Source organism: Nycticebus coucang, chromosome 18, assembly GCF_027406575.1.
Source record: "Nycticebus coucang isolate mNycCou1 chromosome 18, mNycCou1.pri, whole genome shotgun sequence".
NCBI classification, from domain to species: Eukaryota; Metazoa; Chordata; class Mammalia; order Primates; family Lorisidae; genus Nycticebus; species Nycticebus coucang.
The window spans coordinates 74,239,817-74,259,633 of record NC_069797.1 but is presented as its reverse complement, the minus strand read 5'-3'; the positions used below and the strand labels follow the sequence as shown (position 1 = coordinate 74,259,633).

The window sequence follows — 19,817 nt, the reverse complement described above, 5'->3', positions numbered from 1 at the left end:
TAACGTGACTGAGACTTGTAAGATGCAATAGTCATGGCTGGAGGTCAGTGGCAGGCGCCCCAGTGTTCTCAGAATTACAGAACCTGCAATGTGGGTTCCCCTTCAGAGAATAGTCCAACCACCGATGAATCTGGCTGGAAAAGAAGGAGGAGATAAAATAATCAGATCCATGAAGCTGGACAAGCTGCCATTTGAGCTGGGCAGATTTGCCCAGCAGAGAAGTACCAAGTCCTGATTGAGAGAATGGAGGTTTATTTACATCCAACAGTGGTCCATAGATCCTTCCTGGAACAGCCCCACAAAGCACACACAATAATCTGGTGTCAAAACTGAGACATAGCAACAGCCGTCTCCAGCACCAAGATCCTGCTGAGTCTAGATGTTGCGTATTCTTCCCGGCTTTGGGTGTTAGGCACAGGGAGAGCACTCTGAACACGGGTGCAGGGCAGCCTCTCCCCAAGGCTGGGGCAGGACTGCTACAGACTAAGTATTTTCTGTTGGACAATGTATTTTACAAGTAGGCGGCAGCTGGGGAGGCAAATTAGTAAAGTAATGCTTTCCAAGCCTTTTGTTCCCACAGAGCCAGGACAGCCCATGTCCCAGTGAAATCTCAATGGGGCGGCGCCTGTGGCTCAGTGTGTAGGGCGTTGGCTCCATATACCGAGGGTGGCAGGTTCAAACCAGGCCCTGGCCCTGGCCAAACTGCAACAAAAAAAATAGCAGGGCGTTGCGGTGGGCGCCTGTAGTCCCAGCTACTCAGGAGGCTGAGGCAAGAGAATCGCCTAAGCCCAAGAGCTGGAGTTTGCTGTGAGCTGTGATGCCATAGCACTCTACCAACGGCGACAAAATAAGACTCTGTCTCTAAAAAAAAAAAGTCAAAGTGTATATACTGCATTTATGTACACAGCTACAATTTAATTAAAAAAAATCTCACTTAATGAACAGTGTTATCTGCTTTTTTTAGAAAGTAGAGACAGGGTGTGTTGTCACTCAGGTTGGAATGCAATGGTCCAATCATAGCTCACCACAGCCTTGTACTCTAACCCTCAAGAAATCTTCCTGTCTCAGCTTTCCACCATGGCTGGCTATTTTTTTTCCTTTCCATTTTTTTAGAGAAGCAGTCTCACTGCATGGTGCAGAATGGTTTCAAATTCCTGGCTTCAAATGATCATCTTGTCTCGGCCTCCCAAAGTGCTGGCGTTATAGATGTAAACCAGTGCAACTGCCTACTATCTACTTAAAAATAAATCCTCACTGTGGCCCACAAGCCCTGGGGATTCTCTGTGGCCATTTCAGCTTTCCCCTCTGTGCCTGCCCAGGACCCTTGCAATGCCAGCTCCATAAAACAACCCTTGCCTAGCAAGCTCTATGGAGACCTCAGACTCAGCTCAGGGAAGCCTTCTTTTACCCTCAGCCCACCTGGCCAGTAAAGATATACTGCCCTACACTCTGCACTCACAAACTGTGAGCCCAGGCCTACTAAACAATATTCACCACCTGGCACAGTAGCTGCTCAACACTGTTATTTCCTTTCTCTCATGCACACTCACAAATACAGACGCTCTACTTTCTCACTAGCCTCATCAGTTTTTTCTTCAGTCCAGTTTGGGTTCCACAGCTACCTCCAGCTTCAAAGTATTTTAACCCTGACTCCAAAGCTGCTCAATTCCACTGTCTGTTTCAACGTGTAGATTCACTGAAAAATGTCAGAACAAGAGGCAGAAGCAGAACTAACAAAGGATCTAAACTTGCGATGGAAGACTGGCACACAACGGGGGGAGGGGACACCAATTCTGAACTTAAAATATTTTAGATTTTTGCCTTTGTCCTATATCCTCTAACTACTAGAACCGATGCTCCTGCCTCTGCTCCCAGCTTACTGACAGGAAGCCTCGGCTCCACAGACACAGGAGGTTTCTACAGGCAAGGGTTTTAAACCGGGGTCTACCAAGACTCATCAGGCCAGCTCTAGGATTGGGCCTGCAGACTGAAGAAAAGCCAGGGATGGGAGAGGAAACAGCCTCTCTATTTGAAGAATCTGGCTAAAACAAAGCTGACGTGGCTTACCATGGCTGGTGACACTGTCACATGGAATGCAACGTGCTGCAACCAACCAAACCTCAATGTAAACGCAGGGTACCATTTCCCAAGTGTAATCTACATTTGATTCATGATACCTGAGGACATTTAGTTTCTTTTTTTTTTTTTGGGGACGGTGTCTCACTAAGTCACCCTTGGTAGAGTGTCATGGTGTCACAGCTCACAGCAACCTCAAACTCTTGGGCTTAAGCGATTCTCTGCCTCAGCCTCCCAAGTAGCTGAGACTACAGGTGCCTGCCACGATGCCTGGCTACTGTTTTGTTGGCAGTTGTCATTTTTGCTTTAGTAGGCTCAGGCTGGGTTTGAACCTGCCAGACTCGGTGTATATGGCTGGCACCGTAACCACTGCGCTAGACACTGAGCTGGACTTACTTTCTTGAATGCAACAGAAGATGATCAGAGAAGACCATTCCCTTCATCTCTCTCATCCCAATGACATGACAAGGGTGGGTGCCTCTTGAGTACAGAGGTTCCCTCACCAAGGATGTGAGTCAAGCTGTCAGGGGTGGCGCCGGGCCAGGCCAGGCTTTTGTTCTTTAAGGCTTGAAGACCAGCATCTCTATGCTCTCCATTGGTATTTTTTTTTTGGGGGGGGGGAGCTGGAACAAGACAAGGAAAAACAGACAGCTTTGTGAGGCTTCAGAATTGCAAAGTGAAGTCCGTGTCTATCTGGCCACCAAATTACAAAGCACTATTCCCTGAAAGAGGTCAGTTGCCAAGCTGAGGAATGCGATTACCACCAGGGACAAGAGCCTCCCAAGTAGCTGGAACTACAGTTGCCCACCACAATGACCAGCTGAGAGCCAATGAGACAGCTGAGAGCCAGGAGGGTGGAAAGGCAAACTGGTCTCCATCTCCATAGTGGTAGAAGGGGAATGCATTATCCACAAGGTCAGAAGGAATGCCAGTGTCTTTATGGTACAGCTCAGGAAAAGCCTACGTAACTCCAAAGTCAGGAACACAAACTAGGCAAATCCTATTGCACCTAGAAATCACACAGCAGCATTTCAAGGGACACGGATTAAAACAGAATAAAGGTCAGAAGTGCTGGATTCCTAAGGATAGGCAATTTTCTGCATCATGTAATTTCAAAAAGACGAGTCCCAGCTGGGGAAGGACGTGCCCGGCCACACCTTGGTTAGCAATTTGAGGCATCTGGCCTGGAGGGAAGGAGGTATGTTGGGGCTTGCATGGCTGACAGAACCCTATGGGAGGCCAGACTGGGCATGCAGTGGCTCCTTCTCTACTGTAGAACCATGGGGAAGCAGGTAGGGCTTCTGGAGTCTCCTCTTCAGCTTACTCAGAGCAAGTGCCATGAAGAAGGCCCCTCTGGGGTGTGATGGAGAGTGATATCACAACTTCTACCAATTACCAGTGTTTCTACCAGCAGCGTTCAGCTTAAGATGGAGTGAGGCCTTGGGAAGGGGGCAAAGCACCTGGCTTGCATTTCTTTTACTCTGGACAATAGAAAAGAGTGACTTCCACAGCCTGCTTCTGTCCACTGATGAGATCAGGTCACCTCCTTCCCCCACCCCCCTGCCCATGGCACACCCCTGGATCCTAGCTTAGGGTAGATTCTCCCCAGCATGGCCTCTGTAGGAGGTTCCAGAAATTCCTTGTCTCTCCCTTCTGCAGGCAACCCTAGCACTGTTGAAGACAGGCCCATAGGCAGGCAGGCAGCCAGCCATGGTGTTGAGAGCAGGGAAGAGCCAAAAGCTAGGTAGGCTGGCCATTCTGAACAGTTCAAGGACCACATTATAATTTCCAGCAAGAAAAGTAGATGGTCACAAATGACCAATGACCAAGGGCCACTTCCTTTTCTGATCCCAGGTGAGTCATACTGTTATTTTCTCCCCTTCTAATCAGCACTCAAAGGATCGAGGGGGATGGGAGACAGAACATATGGCAAAAGGGATAATAAAACCAGAATGGAGGGACCAATGAGAGGGAGAGTACTCTCACACAGCACTCACTAAAAGCTGACATACATTACTCAAGTCTCACAACAACCCTAGGAGGCAGACATTACTATTTCCAGTTTGCAGATGAGTAAACTGAGGTAAAGCACAAGGAACAGCTTGCCCAGTAAGTGGTAACACGAAAAGACTCAAGCCTGTCTGACTCCAGAGCCCAGCCACAAGGCCTCCCAGCTTCTCACCTCCTCCCTCTGAGATAAGAGGCTATGAATACCAAGGTTTCTATGAAGCCACTGGTTAAACCACTGGGGAAACCAATGACAAAGACCAAGGGAGAAAAATATCTCTCCCAGGAATGAGTATCTAGCAGGTCAGAGAGCATACAGGTGTTAAACCCCTGACTTAAAGGGAACACAGAGTTACTGCCTTGCAGCTATGATGATCAAGGAAAAACAGCTTCAGAGTCCATGGTGCCCCATGAGTAATGTCTGAGAAGACCTGATGGGAAGGGCTGGTCCTGTAGACTTATTCATGCAAACAGTGGACGCTGCCACTTGTCTTGAGCCTAGACTTCCTGAGGACACAGAAGAAATGCTACCAAATGCTGAACTCTATTAAGCTCTTCAGTCTTCCTGGGTGAATCATGCTGACTTTCAGTAAGAATGTTAAGTTTTGTTTTTTTTTTTGAGACAGAGTCTTATTTTATTGCCCTTGGTAGAGTGCCATGGCGTCACAGCTCATAGCAAACTCAAACTCTTGGGCTCAAGCGATTTTCTCGCCTCAGCCTCCCAAGTGGCTGGAACTACAGTCGCCAGCCACAATGACCAGCTATTTTTTTTTTTTTTAGACAGAGTTTCACTTTGTCCCCCTTGGTAGAGTGCCACGGCGTCATAGCTCATAGCAACCTCAAACTCTTAGGCTCTTGTGATCCTCTTGCCTCAGCCTGGAACTATAGGCGCCTGCCACAACGCCCGGCTATTTTTAGAGACAAGGTCTTGCTCTCACTCAGGCTGGTCTTGAACAGGTGAGCTCAGGTAATCCACCCTACGTAGCCTTCCAAGTACTAGAATTACAGGGGTGAACCACTGTGCCACGCCCCCAAGAATGTTAAATTTTAAAGGATGAGTTATTTCTTCTGATCTAAGAACACAGAATATTTCCTGCCCATCTGGAGAGAAATGACACGTAGTATTTTATTTAATAACAACCACAAAATACATTCCGATTTCGCTACTTTTATGCAGTCATTCTGGACTTAATGTACGTAGCTGAAAGAAACAAAATGTGAGAATGCAGGAATTGATGTGAAAAAACGTGGTGCTAGTTAGGCGGTGGCTCACACTTATAGTCCTAGCACGCCGGGAGGCCAAGATGGGTGGATTGCTTGAGCTTAGGAGCTTGAGACCAGCCTGAGCAAGAGTGAGACCCTGTCTCTACTAAAACAGAAAAACTAGCCAGGCATTGTGGCAGGTGCCTGTAGTCCCAGCTACTCGGGAGGCTGAGGTGGGAGGACTGTTTGAGTCCAGGAGTTTGAGGTTGCTGTGAGCTATGATGCCACAGCATTCTATCTGGGGTGACAGAGTGAGACTCTGTCTCAAAAGAATTAAATGAGTAGCCGGGGGTTGTGGCGGGCGCCTGTAGTCCCAGCTACTCAGGAGGCTGAGGCAAGAGAATCACTTAAGCCCAGGAGTTGGAGGTTGCTGTGAGCTGTGTGATGCCATGGCACTCTACCGAGGGCCATAAAGTGAGACTCTGTCTCTACAAAAAAAAAAAAAAAAAAATTAAATGAGGGTGGCGCCTGTGGCTCAGTGAGTAGGGCGCCGGCCCCATATACCGAGGGTGGCAGGTTCAAACCCAGCCCTGGCTGAACTGCAACCAAAAAATACCCGGGCGTTGTGGCAGGCGCCTGTAGTCCCAGCTGCTCGGGAGGCTGAGGCAGGAGAATGGTGGAAGCCCAAGAGCTAGAGGTTGCTGTGAGTCCTGTGACATCATGGCACTCTACTGAAGGCGGTAAAGTGAGACTCTGTCTCTACAAAAAAAAAAAAAAAATTAAATGAATAAATAAATAAATATGGCTGCATCAGTTTTTTTTCTTTTACAAAATATTCAATCTTGCAACAATAATTTGATGATAATAAAAGTAAATAATAAAGGCTCCGCGCCTGTAGCTCAGTGGTTAGGGCACCGGTCACACGCACCAGGGCTGGTGAGTTCAAACCTGGCCCGGGCCTGCTAAACAATGACAACAACAACAAAAAAAAGCTGGGCATTGTGGTGGGTGCCTGTAGTCCCAGCTACTTGGGAGTCTGAGGCAAGAGAATTGCTTAAGCCCAAGAGATAGAGGTTGCTGTGAGCTGTGACCCCAGGGCACTCCACCGAGGGGGACAAAGTGAGACTCTGTCTCCAAAAAAAAAAGTAAATATATAAAAACAAAACATGGGGCTCATGCCTATAAACCCAGCACTTTGGGAAGCCAAAGCACAAGGATTACTTGGGGCCAGGAGTTTGGGACTGGCCTGGGTAACATAGGGAGACTTGTCTCTACAAAAAATTAAAAGAAAATTAGGTATGAGGTTTTGGCTGGAGGATTGCTTGAGGTCAGGAGTTCAAAGTTATAGTGAGCAATGGCATCACTAAACTCAGTGACAGAGACCAGAGGTCGATAACCTTGACTCTCCTATCCTGTGAACAATTCTCAATTCTCAGAGTTCTCCAGAAGCACACCAGTACAGGCACACCTGTTTCCAAGGCTGCACCACTTGCCTTTCCATCTTTCAATATCAGGATGAATAGAACCCTATGCCACTTGTTATAAAAAGCTATATAGTGTTTTTGTTTCAGACCCCAGAGCCCTGGAGGCACAGCAAACACACCCAGAGCCCACATAGGGAGATATTCCAGAATCTGTATATGCTCTGGAGTCTCTTTATTTGTGTGTTCAATAAAGAAAATATATAATTTCAACTTTAGTGTTGCCCACATGCAATTGCTGTTAGGTTCCAGGAATCAACAACAAATTCCTGGGAAATAAGCTTCTTAGGCATCTTTCAGTTTCCATTTGATTCTGATCAAAAAATCAGTAATAGGGCGGCACCTGTGGCTCAGTTGGTGGGGCACCGGCCCCATATGCCGAGGGTGGCGGGTTCAAACCCGGCCCCGGCTGAACTGCAACCAAGAAATGGCTGGGCGTTGTGGCGGGCGCCTGTAGTCCCAGCTACTCGGGAGGCTGAGGCAAGAGAATCGCTTGGGCCCAGGAGTTGGAGGTTGCTGTGAGCTGTGTAATGCCACGGCACTCTACCGAGGGCCATAGGGTGAGACTCTGTCTCTACAAAAAAAAAAAAAAAAAATCAGTAATAATGCTGGGAAGAAAAAAAAGAGAAAAATAATGCTGGGGCAGTGGAAGGAGTTTGAAAGGAGAAGGGGTAAGAGAATGACTGAATCAATTCTGTCCAACACACACTCTTCACTTAGACTGAGTCAACTAATGGAAACAATGCAAAGCTGCTGGGAATCCTGACCTTCTTCAGAAGTGGGTACTGCCAGCTACTGCAGGCAGGGAACCAGTCACTGGACAGGGCAGGGCGGGCCTCCAGGGCATGATAAGTGAGAACTCACGGTGAGCTCCCCAACCCTGGAACTCAAAGACCTCCTAGCAAGTTGTGTATTAAGGCACCCTGGGGTATAGCAGCAAACTCCCAGAGGTGCAAAAGGATATTTAAAACTTTTACAGTAAACATAGCATTATTCAACTTCTGTCAGATACCATATAAATTTATATGTACCATCTTTTCAAGGGGCTACCAAATTGTCAAGACAGCAATGATTACTGTTTGAAGCTAATTACATAGGAAACAGAACTGTTGGGTATTTCTTGTGGCCTCAGAGCTCAGTAAAAAACTACTGCGATACCAAGGGCAGTAAGCTGAGAAATGTGGCAACTTCTGATCTATAGGAAGAGGGTATATAAGACTCAGTCATGCTAAAACGGCTGAGTACTACTACTAATTACATCTTACTGTGTGAAAAGCATTTTTTTTTGAGACAGAGTCTCACTCTGTTGCCCCAGGCTATAATGCCATCAGCCTAGCTCACAGCAACTTCAAATCCCTGGGTTCAAGTGCTCTTCCTGCTTCAGTCTCCCAAGTAGCTGCAACTACAGGCACATGCCACCACACGTGGTTAAGTTTTCTATTTTTAGTAGAAACAGGGTCTAGCTCTTGCTCAGGGCTGGTCTCAAACTCCTGAGCTCAAGGGATCCTCTCCCCTTGGCCTCTCAGAGTGCTAGCATTACAGGGGTGACCCACTACACCCAGCCTGAAAAGCACTTTCATGTAGTCACGACCACTGCATAAAGTGGGTCTCACAACCCTGACTCCACAGATGGAGCCAAGTGAGGTTGAAGTTACGTGCTTATGGTCCCAGAGCTGGAGAGAAGGCAGGCCAGGGTACAACCCAGATCTTTTGATCTTGAGTCTGCTAGATCGGCTGTACATTGTGAACTCTACATTTTAGCACTGTTTTTAAGCTCTAAGAATTTAAAAAATGTTTTCTTGTACTTTAAGTGGGGTTATACACACCTCTTAAAAAAATGTCAGAACCTCCCCTACCCCCACCCTATGCCACCTCCTTGACCCAGAGACCCTATTTTGTTTTTACAGATGTGTTTGCGTCTTGGGCCAGAAGGATTCTTTTCCTACATCAGAGCCTGGACCACAAGAGCTCACAGAGGCTGCGCAATCCCAGTCCCTCCCAATTAGCTGGCAACAGGCCGCTCCATCTCTCTTGCTCTAGGTCACCAATCCCTGCCCTTGTTTCCAAAGGAAGGGTGTGGGAGGGAAGTGGAAATACCTTCATCCACAGGAACTGTAGGAGTGGAGAAAAAAATAAACAAAGGAAAAAACATTCCAGTGCAACCAAAGTAAAACATGGGCAAAGGGGAGCGGAGGAGAGGAAGCTCATGTGCCCAGGGGAGACAGAGGGAGGAAGCCACTTCAGCTACCAGGCACCCTCCCCTGGAGAGATAAGCTGGCATAAGAACTGCCATTTGCAGTCTGGCTTTTCTAGGACGGCAGTGCCACCTTCTGTTAATTAATCAGAACATGTAAACATCAGGCTGCTTACTGAAGAACCAAGACCAGAAACTTGAGATTAAAGCAAAAGAAAGAATGAGACAAAAGAGCCGAAGCGTTCAGATTCCTATGGAAGGCTTAGCCTCCTCCTCTGACCTCCTTTTCTCTAGTCAAGGGCGAACTCAGCCGCTGCAGAGCCTGGTCCCTGCCACCCCAGCTGATGGACAGAACCAAAGGCTCTCCACACAGCTGTGTTCTGAGTTGTCATCTCTTGTTAGAACTCCCAAATATGGGACTCTGCACTTATAGGTAACCCCACACATCAGAGGAATAAAAATTAGGGCAATTTCCAGTCTTTGTACCTTTTTTTTTTGAGACAGAGTCTTAAGCTGTCTGGGTAGAGTGCTGTGGCATCATAGCTCACAGCAACCCCCAAATCTTGGGTTCAAGCAATCCTCTTTCATCAGTTTTTCTATTTTTAGTAGAGACAGGGTCTCACTCTTGCTCAGGCTGGTCTCGAACTCCTGAGCTCAAGCAATCCACCCGCCTTGGCCTCCCAGAATGCTAGGTTTACAAGTGTGAGCCACCATGCCCAGACAGTCTTTGTACTTTTTTTAAAGTCAGTAAATAATGAAGTTAGAGAATAGTCAACTCTTCTTATTCCTAACACCCAAGTCTTTTTCCAGGAGGTTCCCAGAGAAATCCTTGGAGGATTAGCACACAGATTTCTTTTCTTCCTTTTTTTTTTTTTGAGACAGAGTCTCAAGCTGTCACCCTGGGTAGAGTACCGTGGCATCACAGCTCACAGCAACCTCAAACTCCTGGGCTCAAGCAATTCTCTTGCTTCTGCCTCCCAAGCAACTGGGACTACAGGCGCCCACCACAACGTGTGGCCATGTTTTAGTTGTAGTTGTCATTGTTGTTTGGCAGGCCTGGCCTGGATTTGAACCCGCCAGCTCTGGTGTATGTGGCTGGTGCCCTAACTGCTTGAGCTATAGGCGCCGAGCCAGCACACAAATTTCTTACAGAACATTCATGACACACGGTTTCTCAAATTTGTCTGAAGCCTCCAGAAATATCTCAACCCACTTCTGACCAGACATGACAGATAGTCCTTATGTGAAGGCAAACCTCTCCTGAAACTCTATACCTTGCTTTAAGTTCTACATCTGGCTGTCGCTGCCTTTTGCTCACCAGACCTTCAACCATCAGGACGTTAACAACCAACCCTCCGAGTCTCTCTTCTAACTCCCTTAACTTTCTCTCAGGCGATATGGTTCTGAGTGGCACCCCCCCGCACACACTGTTCTCTGAGTGTACTCCAGTCCAAAACCACAGAGTTCAGCCAGGTGATGGGCAACTCTTGGAACAAAGGGCACAAGTGCTGCAGGACTGGAGACAAGGGGAAACCCTACCATGAGCAGCACAAATGTGTGACTGGCGTGCCCTGCCGCCAGCGCTAAGACTGGTCCCTGTCTCACTCATACAGTGTGGGTGTGGAGAGGTAACAAGAAAGACCATGTCCTGAGGCTGCATGAGGGGAACTTCTCTCAGGGCTTGCCCAGCCTCATATCAAAATTATTATTAAAACAACAAAGAAAAGTTTGCCAGGCATGGTGGCTCACATCTGTAATCCTAGCACTCTGGGAAGCTGAGGCAGGAGGATCGCTTGAGACCAGGAGTTTGAGACCAGCCTGAGAAGAAAACCCTATCTCTAATAAAAATAGAAAAGCTAGCATGATGCAATGGTACATTTCAAAACTATTAAGAAATTAGCATAATTGTGATGGATGTGTTACTTAGTTCAACGTAAGCATTTCACATTGTATACTTAAGCAGTACCCTGAACCCCATAAATACATCAATGTACAAAGTTATGATTTAATAAAAAACAATAAAAAAAAACTAGGTGGTGTGGTTGTGGGCACCTGCAGTCTCAGCTACTAGGGAAGCTGAGGTGGGAAGATCACTTACTCTCAGAAGTTATAATGATGCCACTGTACTCTAGCCTGGGGAATGGAGTCTGTCTCAAAACAAACATGAACAAAATTGCATCTGTACTGAACATGGACATGAACATGCTTTTATGCTTGTCATTATTCCCTAAACAATACCATAGAACTATTTACATAGCATTTGCAGTGCCTTAGGTATTACAAGCAACCTAGATGGTTTAAAGTATATAGGAGGATGCACATAGATTATATGCAACTATTCTGCCATTTTACATCAGAGACCTGAGCATCTGCAGATTTTAGTATCTGCAGGAGGTGCTGGAACCAATCCCCCAAGAATACTGAGGGACAGCTGAACTTTACTTTGACTTAGTTAATTCTCATAAAATGAATGAGGCAGATTTTATAATAATGGCTATTTTCCAGGTAGAAACACTGAGGTTAAGAGACTTCCTTAAGCAGGGGTGAAATTCAAATAGTTCTGATTCCAGAGCTTTAACCTTTCCCTATCTCAGTGGGCTAAACCACCTTACTCTAGATATCGACGTCCTCTGATGCAGCTCAGGACCCCAGAAGGCTAATAACTTAATGGACATTTACAGTGCAATAAAAACAGTTCTGAAACAACTGTTTAGTGTCACCAACCCACAACTTATTTTAGAAGAACAGTAGTTCTGAAAGCTGGTCTGTGGATCCCTGGGTGTCTATAAGGTCAAAATTGTATTCACAACAGTAAGACATTACTTGCCATTTTCACTGTGTTGATATTTGCACAAGCAGTAGTGGGTGAACCGCCAGACTTTAGAACAAATCAAGGTAGCAGTAGCAGGAAATTAGCCATAGTGGTTACATGCTCGATTTATTTATTTATTTATTTATTTGAGACAGAGCCTCAAGCTGTCACCCTGGGTAGAGTGCCATGGTGTCACAGTGACAGCAACCTCCAACTCCAGAGCTTAAGCGATTCTCTTGCCTCAGCCTCCCAAGTAGCTGGGACTACAGGCGCCCACCACAATGCCCAGCTTATTTTTCGGTTGTAGTTGTCATTGTTGTTTGGCAGGTCCAGGCTGGATTCGAACCTGCCAGCTCTGGTGTATGTGGCTGGCACCTTAGCCACTTGAGACACAGGCTCAATTAAAAAAAAATTTTTTTAAAGCTGGGGAAGGGTGGCACCTGTGGCTCAGTGGGTAGGGTGCTAGCCTCCTATACTGAGGGTGGTGGTTTCGAACTCGGCCCCAGCCAAACTGCAACAAAAAGTAGCCGGGCGTTGTGGCAGACGCCTGTAAGTCACAGCTACTCGGGAGGTTGAGGCAGGAGAATCACCTAAGCCCAGGAGTTGGAGGTTGCTGTGAGCTGTGACAACACAGCACTCTACCTAGGGTAATAAAGTGAGACTCTGTCTCTTAAAAAAGAAAAAAAAGAAAATGCTAATTTCACTTAAGAATGTTCTGGCAAAGTAGAATGAGTAAAAAATCATTAGTTTTACTAAATCTTGACGTTTAAAGAGATCATACAAATCTCTTTTTAACATTTTGTGTGATGACATGAGAGGTATGCAAAAACTGTTCTGCTGCGTACTACAGTAAAATGGTTGTTTCAAGGAAAAGCGTGTACAAGAGTCTCCCTTACCCACAGAAGAGGTATGGTACCTCCTGACTATAAACCCAGCATTTTGCGAGGGTGAAGTGAGAGGACTGCGTGAGGCCATAAATTTGACACCAGCCAGGGCAACATAGAAAGACCTTGTCTCTATAAAATAGTCAGGTGTGATGGCACAAACCTATAGTCCCTAGCTACTTAGGAAGGGGAGGCAAGAGAATCACTTGAGCCCAGGACCTCAAGGTTAGTGAGCTATGATCTCACCACTGCATTCCAATCGGGATGACGGTATGAGAACTCATTACAGGAAAAATAAAAAATCCAAAAACTAGGCAGGGAAAGAGATTAATAATAAAATAGAACAATTCTAACAATATACTATAATAAAAGCTACGTGAACATAGTCCTTCCCAGACTATCTTTCTGCACGTAGTATTTTTGGATTGCCGTTGATACGGGTAAGTGAAACCACAGCTAAGTGTAGACTACTGTATGTGATTTGAGTTACAAGTTGAACTAGCCATTTTCTTCATGGAACACCATTTTTACTTGAAAGAATGACAAACTGCTTATTTGGACTTGGGTATTTGACAGATTTTTTTTTTTTAAGACCGAGTTTTACTTTGTTGCCCTCAATAGAATGCCGTGGCGTCACAGCTCACAGCAACCTCAAACTCTTGGGCTCAAGCGATTCTTTTGCCTCAGCCTCCCAAGCAGCTAGGACTACAGGCGCCCACCACAACGCCTGGCTATTTCTAGAGATGGGTCTTGCTCTAGCTCAGGCTGGTCTTAAACTTGTGAGCTCATGCCAACCACCTGCCTTGGCCTCCCAAGTGCTGGGATTATAAGGCGTGAGCCACCATGCCTGGCCTTTGGCAGATATTTTTTCAAAAATAAAGCCTGTTGGCACAGTGGCTCATGCCTGGAATCCCAGCACTTTGGGAGGCCTTGGCAGGTGGATTGCCTGAGCTCAGGGGTTTGAGACCAGCCTGAGCAAGAGCGAGTCCTTGCCTTTAAAAAATAACCGGGTATTGCGGAGGGTACTGGTAGTCCCAGCTGCATAGGAGGGTGAGGCAAGAGAATTGCTCGAATCCAAGAGTTTGAGATTGCTGTGAGCTATGACACCACAGCACTCTACCAAGGATGACAAAGTGAGACTCTGTCTCAAACAAAACAAAAAAACGAAGCCTGTTACTTTTTTTTTGACACTATGTTGCCCTCAGTAAAGTGCATAGTGTCACAGCTCACAGCAACCTCAAACTCCTGGGCTTTAAGTGATTCTCTTGCCTCAGCCTCCCAAATAGATGGGACTATAGGCTCCAGCCACAACGCTCAGCTATTTTTTGTTGCAGTTGTCAATGTTGTTTAGCTGGCCCAGGCAGGGCCCACCAGCCTGTTTATTACCCACCAGCCTGTAACCACTGTGCTACAGGATCTGAGCCTGAAGCCTGTTACTTCAAGGAAAACTTTTAATAGTACTTATTTACAATGATAAAATTCAAGCTTTCTGGGTGGCACCTATGGCTCAGGGCACCAGCCTCACATACCAAGGGTGGTGGGTTTGAACACGGCCCTGGCCAGCTAAAACAGCAGTGACAACTGCAAAAATAGCCGGGTGTTGTGGCAGGCGCCTGTAGTCCCAGCTACTCGGGAGGCTGAGGCAAGAGAATCGCTTAAGACCAAGAGTTGGAGGTTGTTCTGAGCTGTGACGCCATGGCACTCCACCGAGGGCAACAAAGTGACACTGTCTCAAAAATAAATAAATAATAATTTTTTTTTAAGCTTTCTTTTTCTTTTTCCAAGTCAGAGTCTCACTTTGATGCCCTTTGTAGAGTGCTGTGGCATCTTAAGATCACAGTAACCTCAAACTCTTGGGCTGTCTTGGGCTGGAGCGATTTTCTTGCCTCAGACTCCCAAGTAGCTGGGATTACAGGAACCCATCACAACACCTATTTAGAGATGAGGTCTTGCTCAGGCTGGTCTCAAACTCCTGAGCTCAAGCAATCCACCTGCCTCAGCCTCCTAGAGTGCTAGGATTACAGGCATGAGCTACTGCACCCGGCCCCAAAATTCAAGATTTCTGGCAAGAGTCTTGGAAAATGTGTACTCCTTATTATGAGCCTGACAGCTCTGTTGCCAAGGCTGGAGTGCAATGAAGCAATCATAGTTCACTGCAGCTTCAAACTCCCAGGCTCAAGTAATCTTCCTGCCTCAGCCTCCTGAGTAACAGAGACTACAGGTGCTGTCACCACAACTAACTATCTTTTCAAAATTTTTATAGAGACAAGATCTTGCTATGTTGCCCAGGCTGGTTTCAAACTCTTAGCCTCAAGTGATCCTCTTGCCTCAGCTTCCAAAAGTACTAGGATTATGGGTGTGAGCCACTATACCCAGCCCTTAACAGCTTGTTGAAAAGATCAGTAATGTCATTAATAAGTAGGATTTTTTAGTATTATAGAACAAAATACGTCAATATTTAAGAGACCCATATAACTCGATAAACCAACAATTTTCAAATCACTCGTGCCCGATCACGTAAAACCATGTATGGGTAAAAGATCTTTTCAAGGTATGAGGTAAACCAGTGGATTTTAGTGAAACAATACAAAAAGTTCACTGGTAAGGTTTTGTGTTCTGTGTTGCAACTAACCTTTTTTAGAAAACTAATGCTTGTTGAATTTTGATAAAGTATGAAAGAATATCTAAAATTACCCGAAAAGACTATTGAAATACTTTTCCCTTTTCCAATTACCTGTGTGAGGCCGGATTTTCTTCGAATACTTCAATCTGTGCAGTATGTTGTACATTCAGATTCTTCCTAACTTTGTCTTTTTGTTTCTTCCTGCCTGGTTTTAGTAACTGCTCTCAGTCAGACAGGAAGGTCAATTTACAAAGGCATGTCATTTGCAAAGGATTTGCTATCTGGATCACAGCACTCTAGAAAGGGGTAACAATTAAAAGCATTCACCCTGCTCTCCAGCCACCTTCACCAAAAGGCCTTTCAGCCTTATAAAAAGGTTGCAACTGTATACATATATGCCCCAGGGCCCACAAACCTTCCTTTCCCTCTATACTGATTCCCAACATCTGACAGCTTCCCTGGGTTTGTTTTATTGTGGGCTCTAAGTGTCAGGTACCCCCAAATACTAAGACAGAGGAAGAATACTAATACTAATACTCCTGGTTGTTTTCTTTCTGCAAGTCTGAACAGAGATGTGACTACTTTTGATGAATGGGACCACAGGTATGCCCCATACCTTTTTGCTAATAATGCTTGGATGAGTTCTTAAACCTGGGTTCTTCACTCAGCACAGAAAGCAGATTGTATTTATAGATTCTAAGGTTTATTTTTTCTTTCTCATATATACTGGTGCTGAAACTTTCTTTCTTGGTAAAAGGCACTCTTGTGTGCCATCATCCCTGACCTTTTTTGACTTCTTTTTTTTTTTTGTGACAGAGTCTCACTATGTCACCCTCAGTAGAGGGCCATGGCGTCACAGCTCACATAAACTCTTGGGCTTAAGTGATTCTCCTGCCTCAGCCTCCCAACTAGCTGGGACTACAGGCGCTTTTATGACTTATTTCAATGGCTGCACACGGTTCTAGCCACTCACAGAATTTATTCAAGTATGGAACAGCTCATGCTATATTTTCAAGTATACTACTGTTTTGGATTATAACTGGGCATAGTTTTCCTAAATTCTACTAGGTCGCCTTGAAGGCTATAGCTGGTTTCAAAGCACTTTCTAATTGCAAAACCTAACTCTCATTCCCTAGGCCTAAAGTGATGGAATTAGTGTTTTATCTTTTGGAAAAAAAGTTGTCTCAAAATGAATGATTATTGTTTTTTTTGGTAGAGATAGTTTCATTTTACCGCCCTCGGTAGAGTGCCATGATGTCACACAGCTCACAGCAACCTCCAGCTCTTGGGCTTAGGCGATTCTCTTGCCTCAGCCTCCCGAGTAGCTGGGACTACAGGCGCCCCCCACAATGCCCGGCTATTTTTTTGTTGTGGTTTGACCCCGCCACCCTCGGTATATGGGGCCGGTGCCCTACTCACTGAGCTACAGGCACCACCCAAAAAGAATGATTCTTTGACAGATACATTTCTAATGCCCCATGCATAGCACAGCAGCCTCACAAGAGGGTCTTAACCTTCATCATGATAGGATCTTTAAAAAATGTGACAGGAATTGCTGCAAATTACTATCAGCTGCTATTAGGACGGAACTATAGAAATGAATATGTTGTTTCAAAAAAGTCGACTCTGCATGGCTTGCCCAAGAACGGAAGGGCACATCCCTGGCAAAATCAGTATTAGGCTCAATATCCCAAACAATTGGGGAAAGGTCTTACTTGGGTCTGTCTCTGTTATAGCTTCTTTTCATTTTTAGATGACCAAAGAACCCAGAGCACTCAAGGCAGCCCTTACGCCTTCCCGAGTCTAGACATAGACCCCATACGGAACTCACCTGTAGACGCAGGGACCTACGATACAGAGTACAAGTGGGTTGTTCTTTCACTTTTAGATAGTTCTTTCACTTTTCTAGACGCCATATATGGCATAATCTGCAAGGATGAAACTCCAATCTGCTTGGTTTCCATGTCCTTTCTTTATAAAGCTGGTTTTATCCCAGAAAATGTCCACATTTTCACACAGTGTTTTAGTGGGACAGGTCTTGACTAGAGATATGAACCGAGCCATAATGTTCAAACACCTTGTTTGCATCCAGCCACCCCACCAGAGCCAACACCAAATACCTTTGGGTCATCAGCCTCAGGTTTTTCAGTCTCTGAATCGTCATCTTCCTACAAGACAAAGAATTTAGAGGATTAAGCTTAAAAAAGCGGGCCCAAGGGGGTCTCACATGCATAACTAGGGGCTGGAGCAGACAGCCCATTTACCCAGCTGGCGTCATCCCACCAAGAAACCCTCCCCTACCACATGACCCAGAACTAGAGAAAGAGAAAGGAGAAAAAGCAAAAAACATCAGCAGCTCAAAGTCAATAGTTATTATAGTGATGCCACATTCCACGTCAATGAAAACACCAAGTTAAAAAATCACATACCAAAAATGGAGAAAGCTGCAATATGCTTCAGAAAAGAGCAAGACCAGGCCACAGGATAAAAGATTTATAGTATCCCCACTGAATATGAATTATTCAAACCAGGATTATGAACCTTTTTTTCCCCTTCTTTGCCTTTCATATACACGTGTACATCAGACTTTGACCTAACAAAACATCAACATGAATGTGACGTGACTCACACAAAGCTACACCCTAACATCTCAACCCAGCAGCATTTGCACTAACATGAACACATGAAGGCAGGCACCACGTGACCACGGCAACTGACCCAGGAAAGGCAGGATTAGAGAGCAATGCCCAGGCTTTCCTAGATCCCATTGAATGGGCTTTGCCTCCATCAGTGTTCACAGATTGACCCATTCTACAAACCATTCGTTGTTCTTTATTCAAATGAGTCCTGCCTGACACAAAGCTTCACATGGGTAAGGTATTCTCGAAAGCAAGCCCACCATTCCACTCAACATGAATGGTATGAAGGTCAAAGACTGGGAGCAGGTGCTGGATCAGCTTCCTGTATTAGCTAGCTAAATCCTCATCACTTAACTATCCAGAACATTCCCAGTGCCTTTGACTAAATGCCTAGGAAAAACGGGTTTCACCTAAAGCTATTCTTTTCAACAAAGCTGCACTTCAACCAAAACATTACAGAGCACTCCAGATATTAACATAAACAACACCTAAGAGACTTGAACAAACTCTACTGATGGTTTTTTTTTTTTTGTAGAGACAGAGTCTCACTTTATGGCCCTCGGTAGAGTGCCGTGGCCTCACACAGCTCACAGCAACCTCCAACTCCTGGGCTTCAGTGATTCTCTTGCCTCAGCCTCCCGAGTAGCTGGGACTACAGGCGCCCGCCACAACGCCTGGCCATTTTTTGGTTGCAGTTCCACCGGGGCCAGGTTTGAACCCGCCACCCTCGGCATATGGGGCCAGTGCCCCACCAACTGAGCCACAGGCGCCGCCCTCTACTGATGGTTTTTTTTTTTTTTTTTTTGTAGAGACAGAGTCTCACTTTATCGCCCTTGGTGGAGTGCTGTGGCATCACACAGCTCACAGCAACCTCCAACTCCTGGGCTTAAGCAATTCTCTTGCCTCAGCCTCCCGAGTAGCTGGGACTACAGGCGCCCGCCACAACGCCCGGCTATCTACTGATGGTTTTAAGACGTAACTGTCCTATAAAATGCCAGTGAGTCAAAGGTTTTAAATGTAATCTCCTTAACTGAAATCAATAATCACAGATGATGGTCAGGTGAATACATTTCAGAATGTCTATATTGGGATTTATGAGATGATTTTACTAAAATATGAAATAAAGCTTAACCATGCTGAAATTGTAAGCAATTATGACACACCTCAAATACATATTATGCAAATTTACTAAAGGAAAGAATTATGGATATTAAGTCAGTACACATGCACTTGAGAAAGATCAGTAAAAAAAAAACAACTTGCAAACTCTTCTGAAAATTTCAGTCAACTCTGAATTATTGCCATTATTGGTAGGGCTAAAGGCATGAAATTATCTTCTAAGAGCATAGAATATAAAATATTAATGTGGAAAGCAGTGAAGCACTAACATTTACATATCAACATGTAACAAAATTTTTATACAAGTAATAGGCTGGGCACTGTGGGACAATCACTTGAGCTCACTTGTTTGAGAACAGCCTGAGCAAGAGCAAGATTCCATCTCTATTAAAAACGGAAAACCTTAGCTACCCTGGAGGCTGAGGCAAGACAATTGCCTAAGTCCAAGAGTTGGAGGCTGCTGTGAGCTGTGTAATGCCACGGCACTCTATCAAGGGCAATAAAGTGAGGAGAAAAAAAAAGAAAACCTTAACCAGTCTCAGTGGCACTTCAGAGGCTAAGGGAGGAAAACTGCACAAGCCCAGGAGTTTAAGATTGCAGTGAGCTATGCCCACTTCACTATAGCTGCACAGAGCCAGACTCCTGTCTCAGAAAAAAAAAAAAAAAAGGAGCCAGATTTGATAGCCACATTCAACCTCGTATGTCTTTGTACTAAACACTAGCCTGAACTTCACTACTTCACTGCTTTTTCTCCAAATTTTTAAATTCTGGCTCAGGCT

General features: G+C 45.4%; 1 protein-coding gene across 1 annotated transcript in view; it reads right to left on the bottom strand.

Annotated features, from left to right (window-relative positions):
- The window catches only part of SAP30BP (SAP30 binding protein), a 43,482-nt gene that overhangs the window by 19,409 nt on the left and 4,256 nt on the right, over positions 1 to 19,817 (bottom strand). Inside the window, exon 3 of the mRNA XM_053569572.1 lies at positions 17,401 to 17,448. Within this exon, the coding sequence (XP_053425547.1) occupies positions 17,401 to 17,448 (48 nt within the window). The remainder of the gene's footprint in view (positions 1 to 17,400; positions 17,449 to 19,817) is intronic.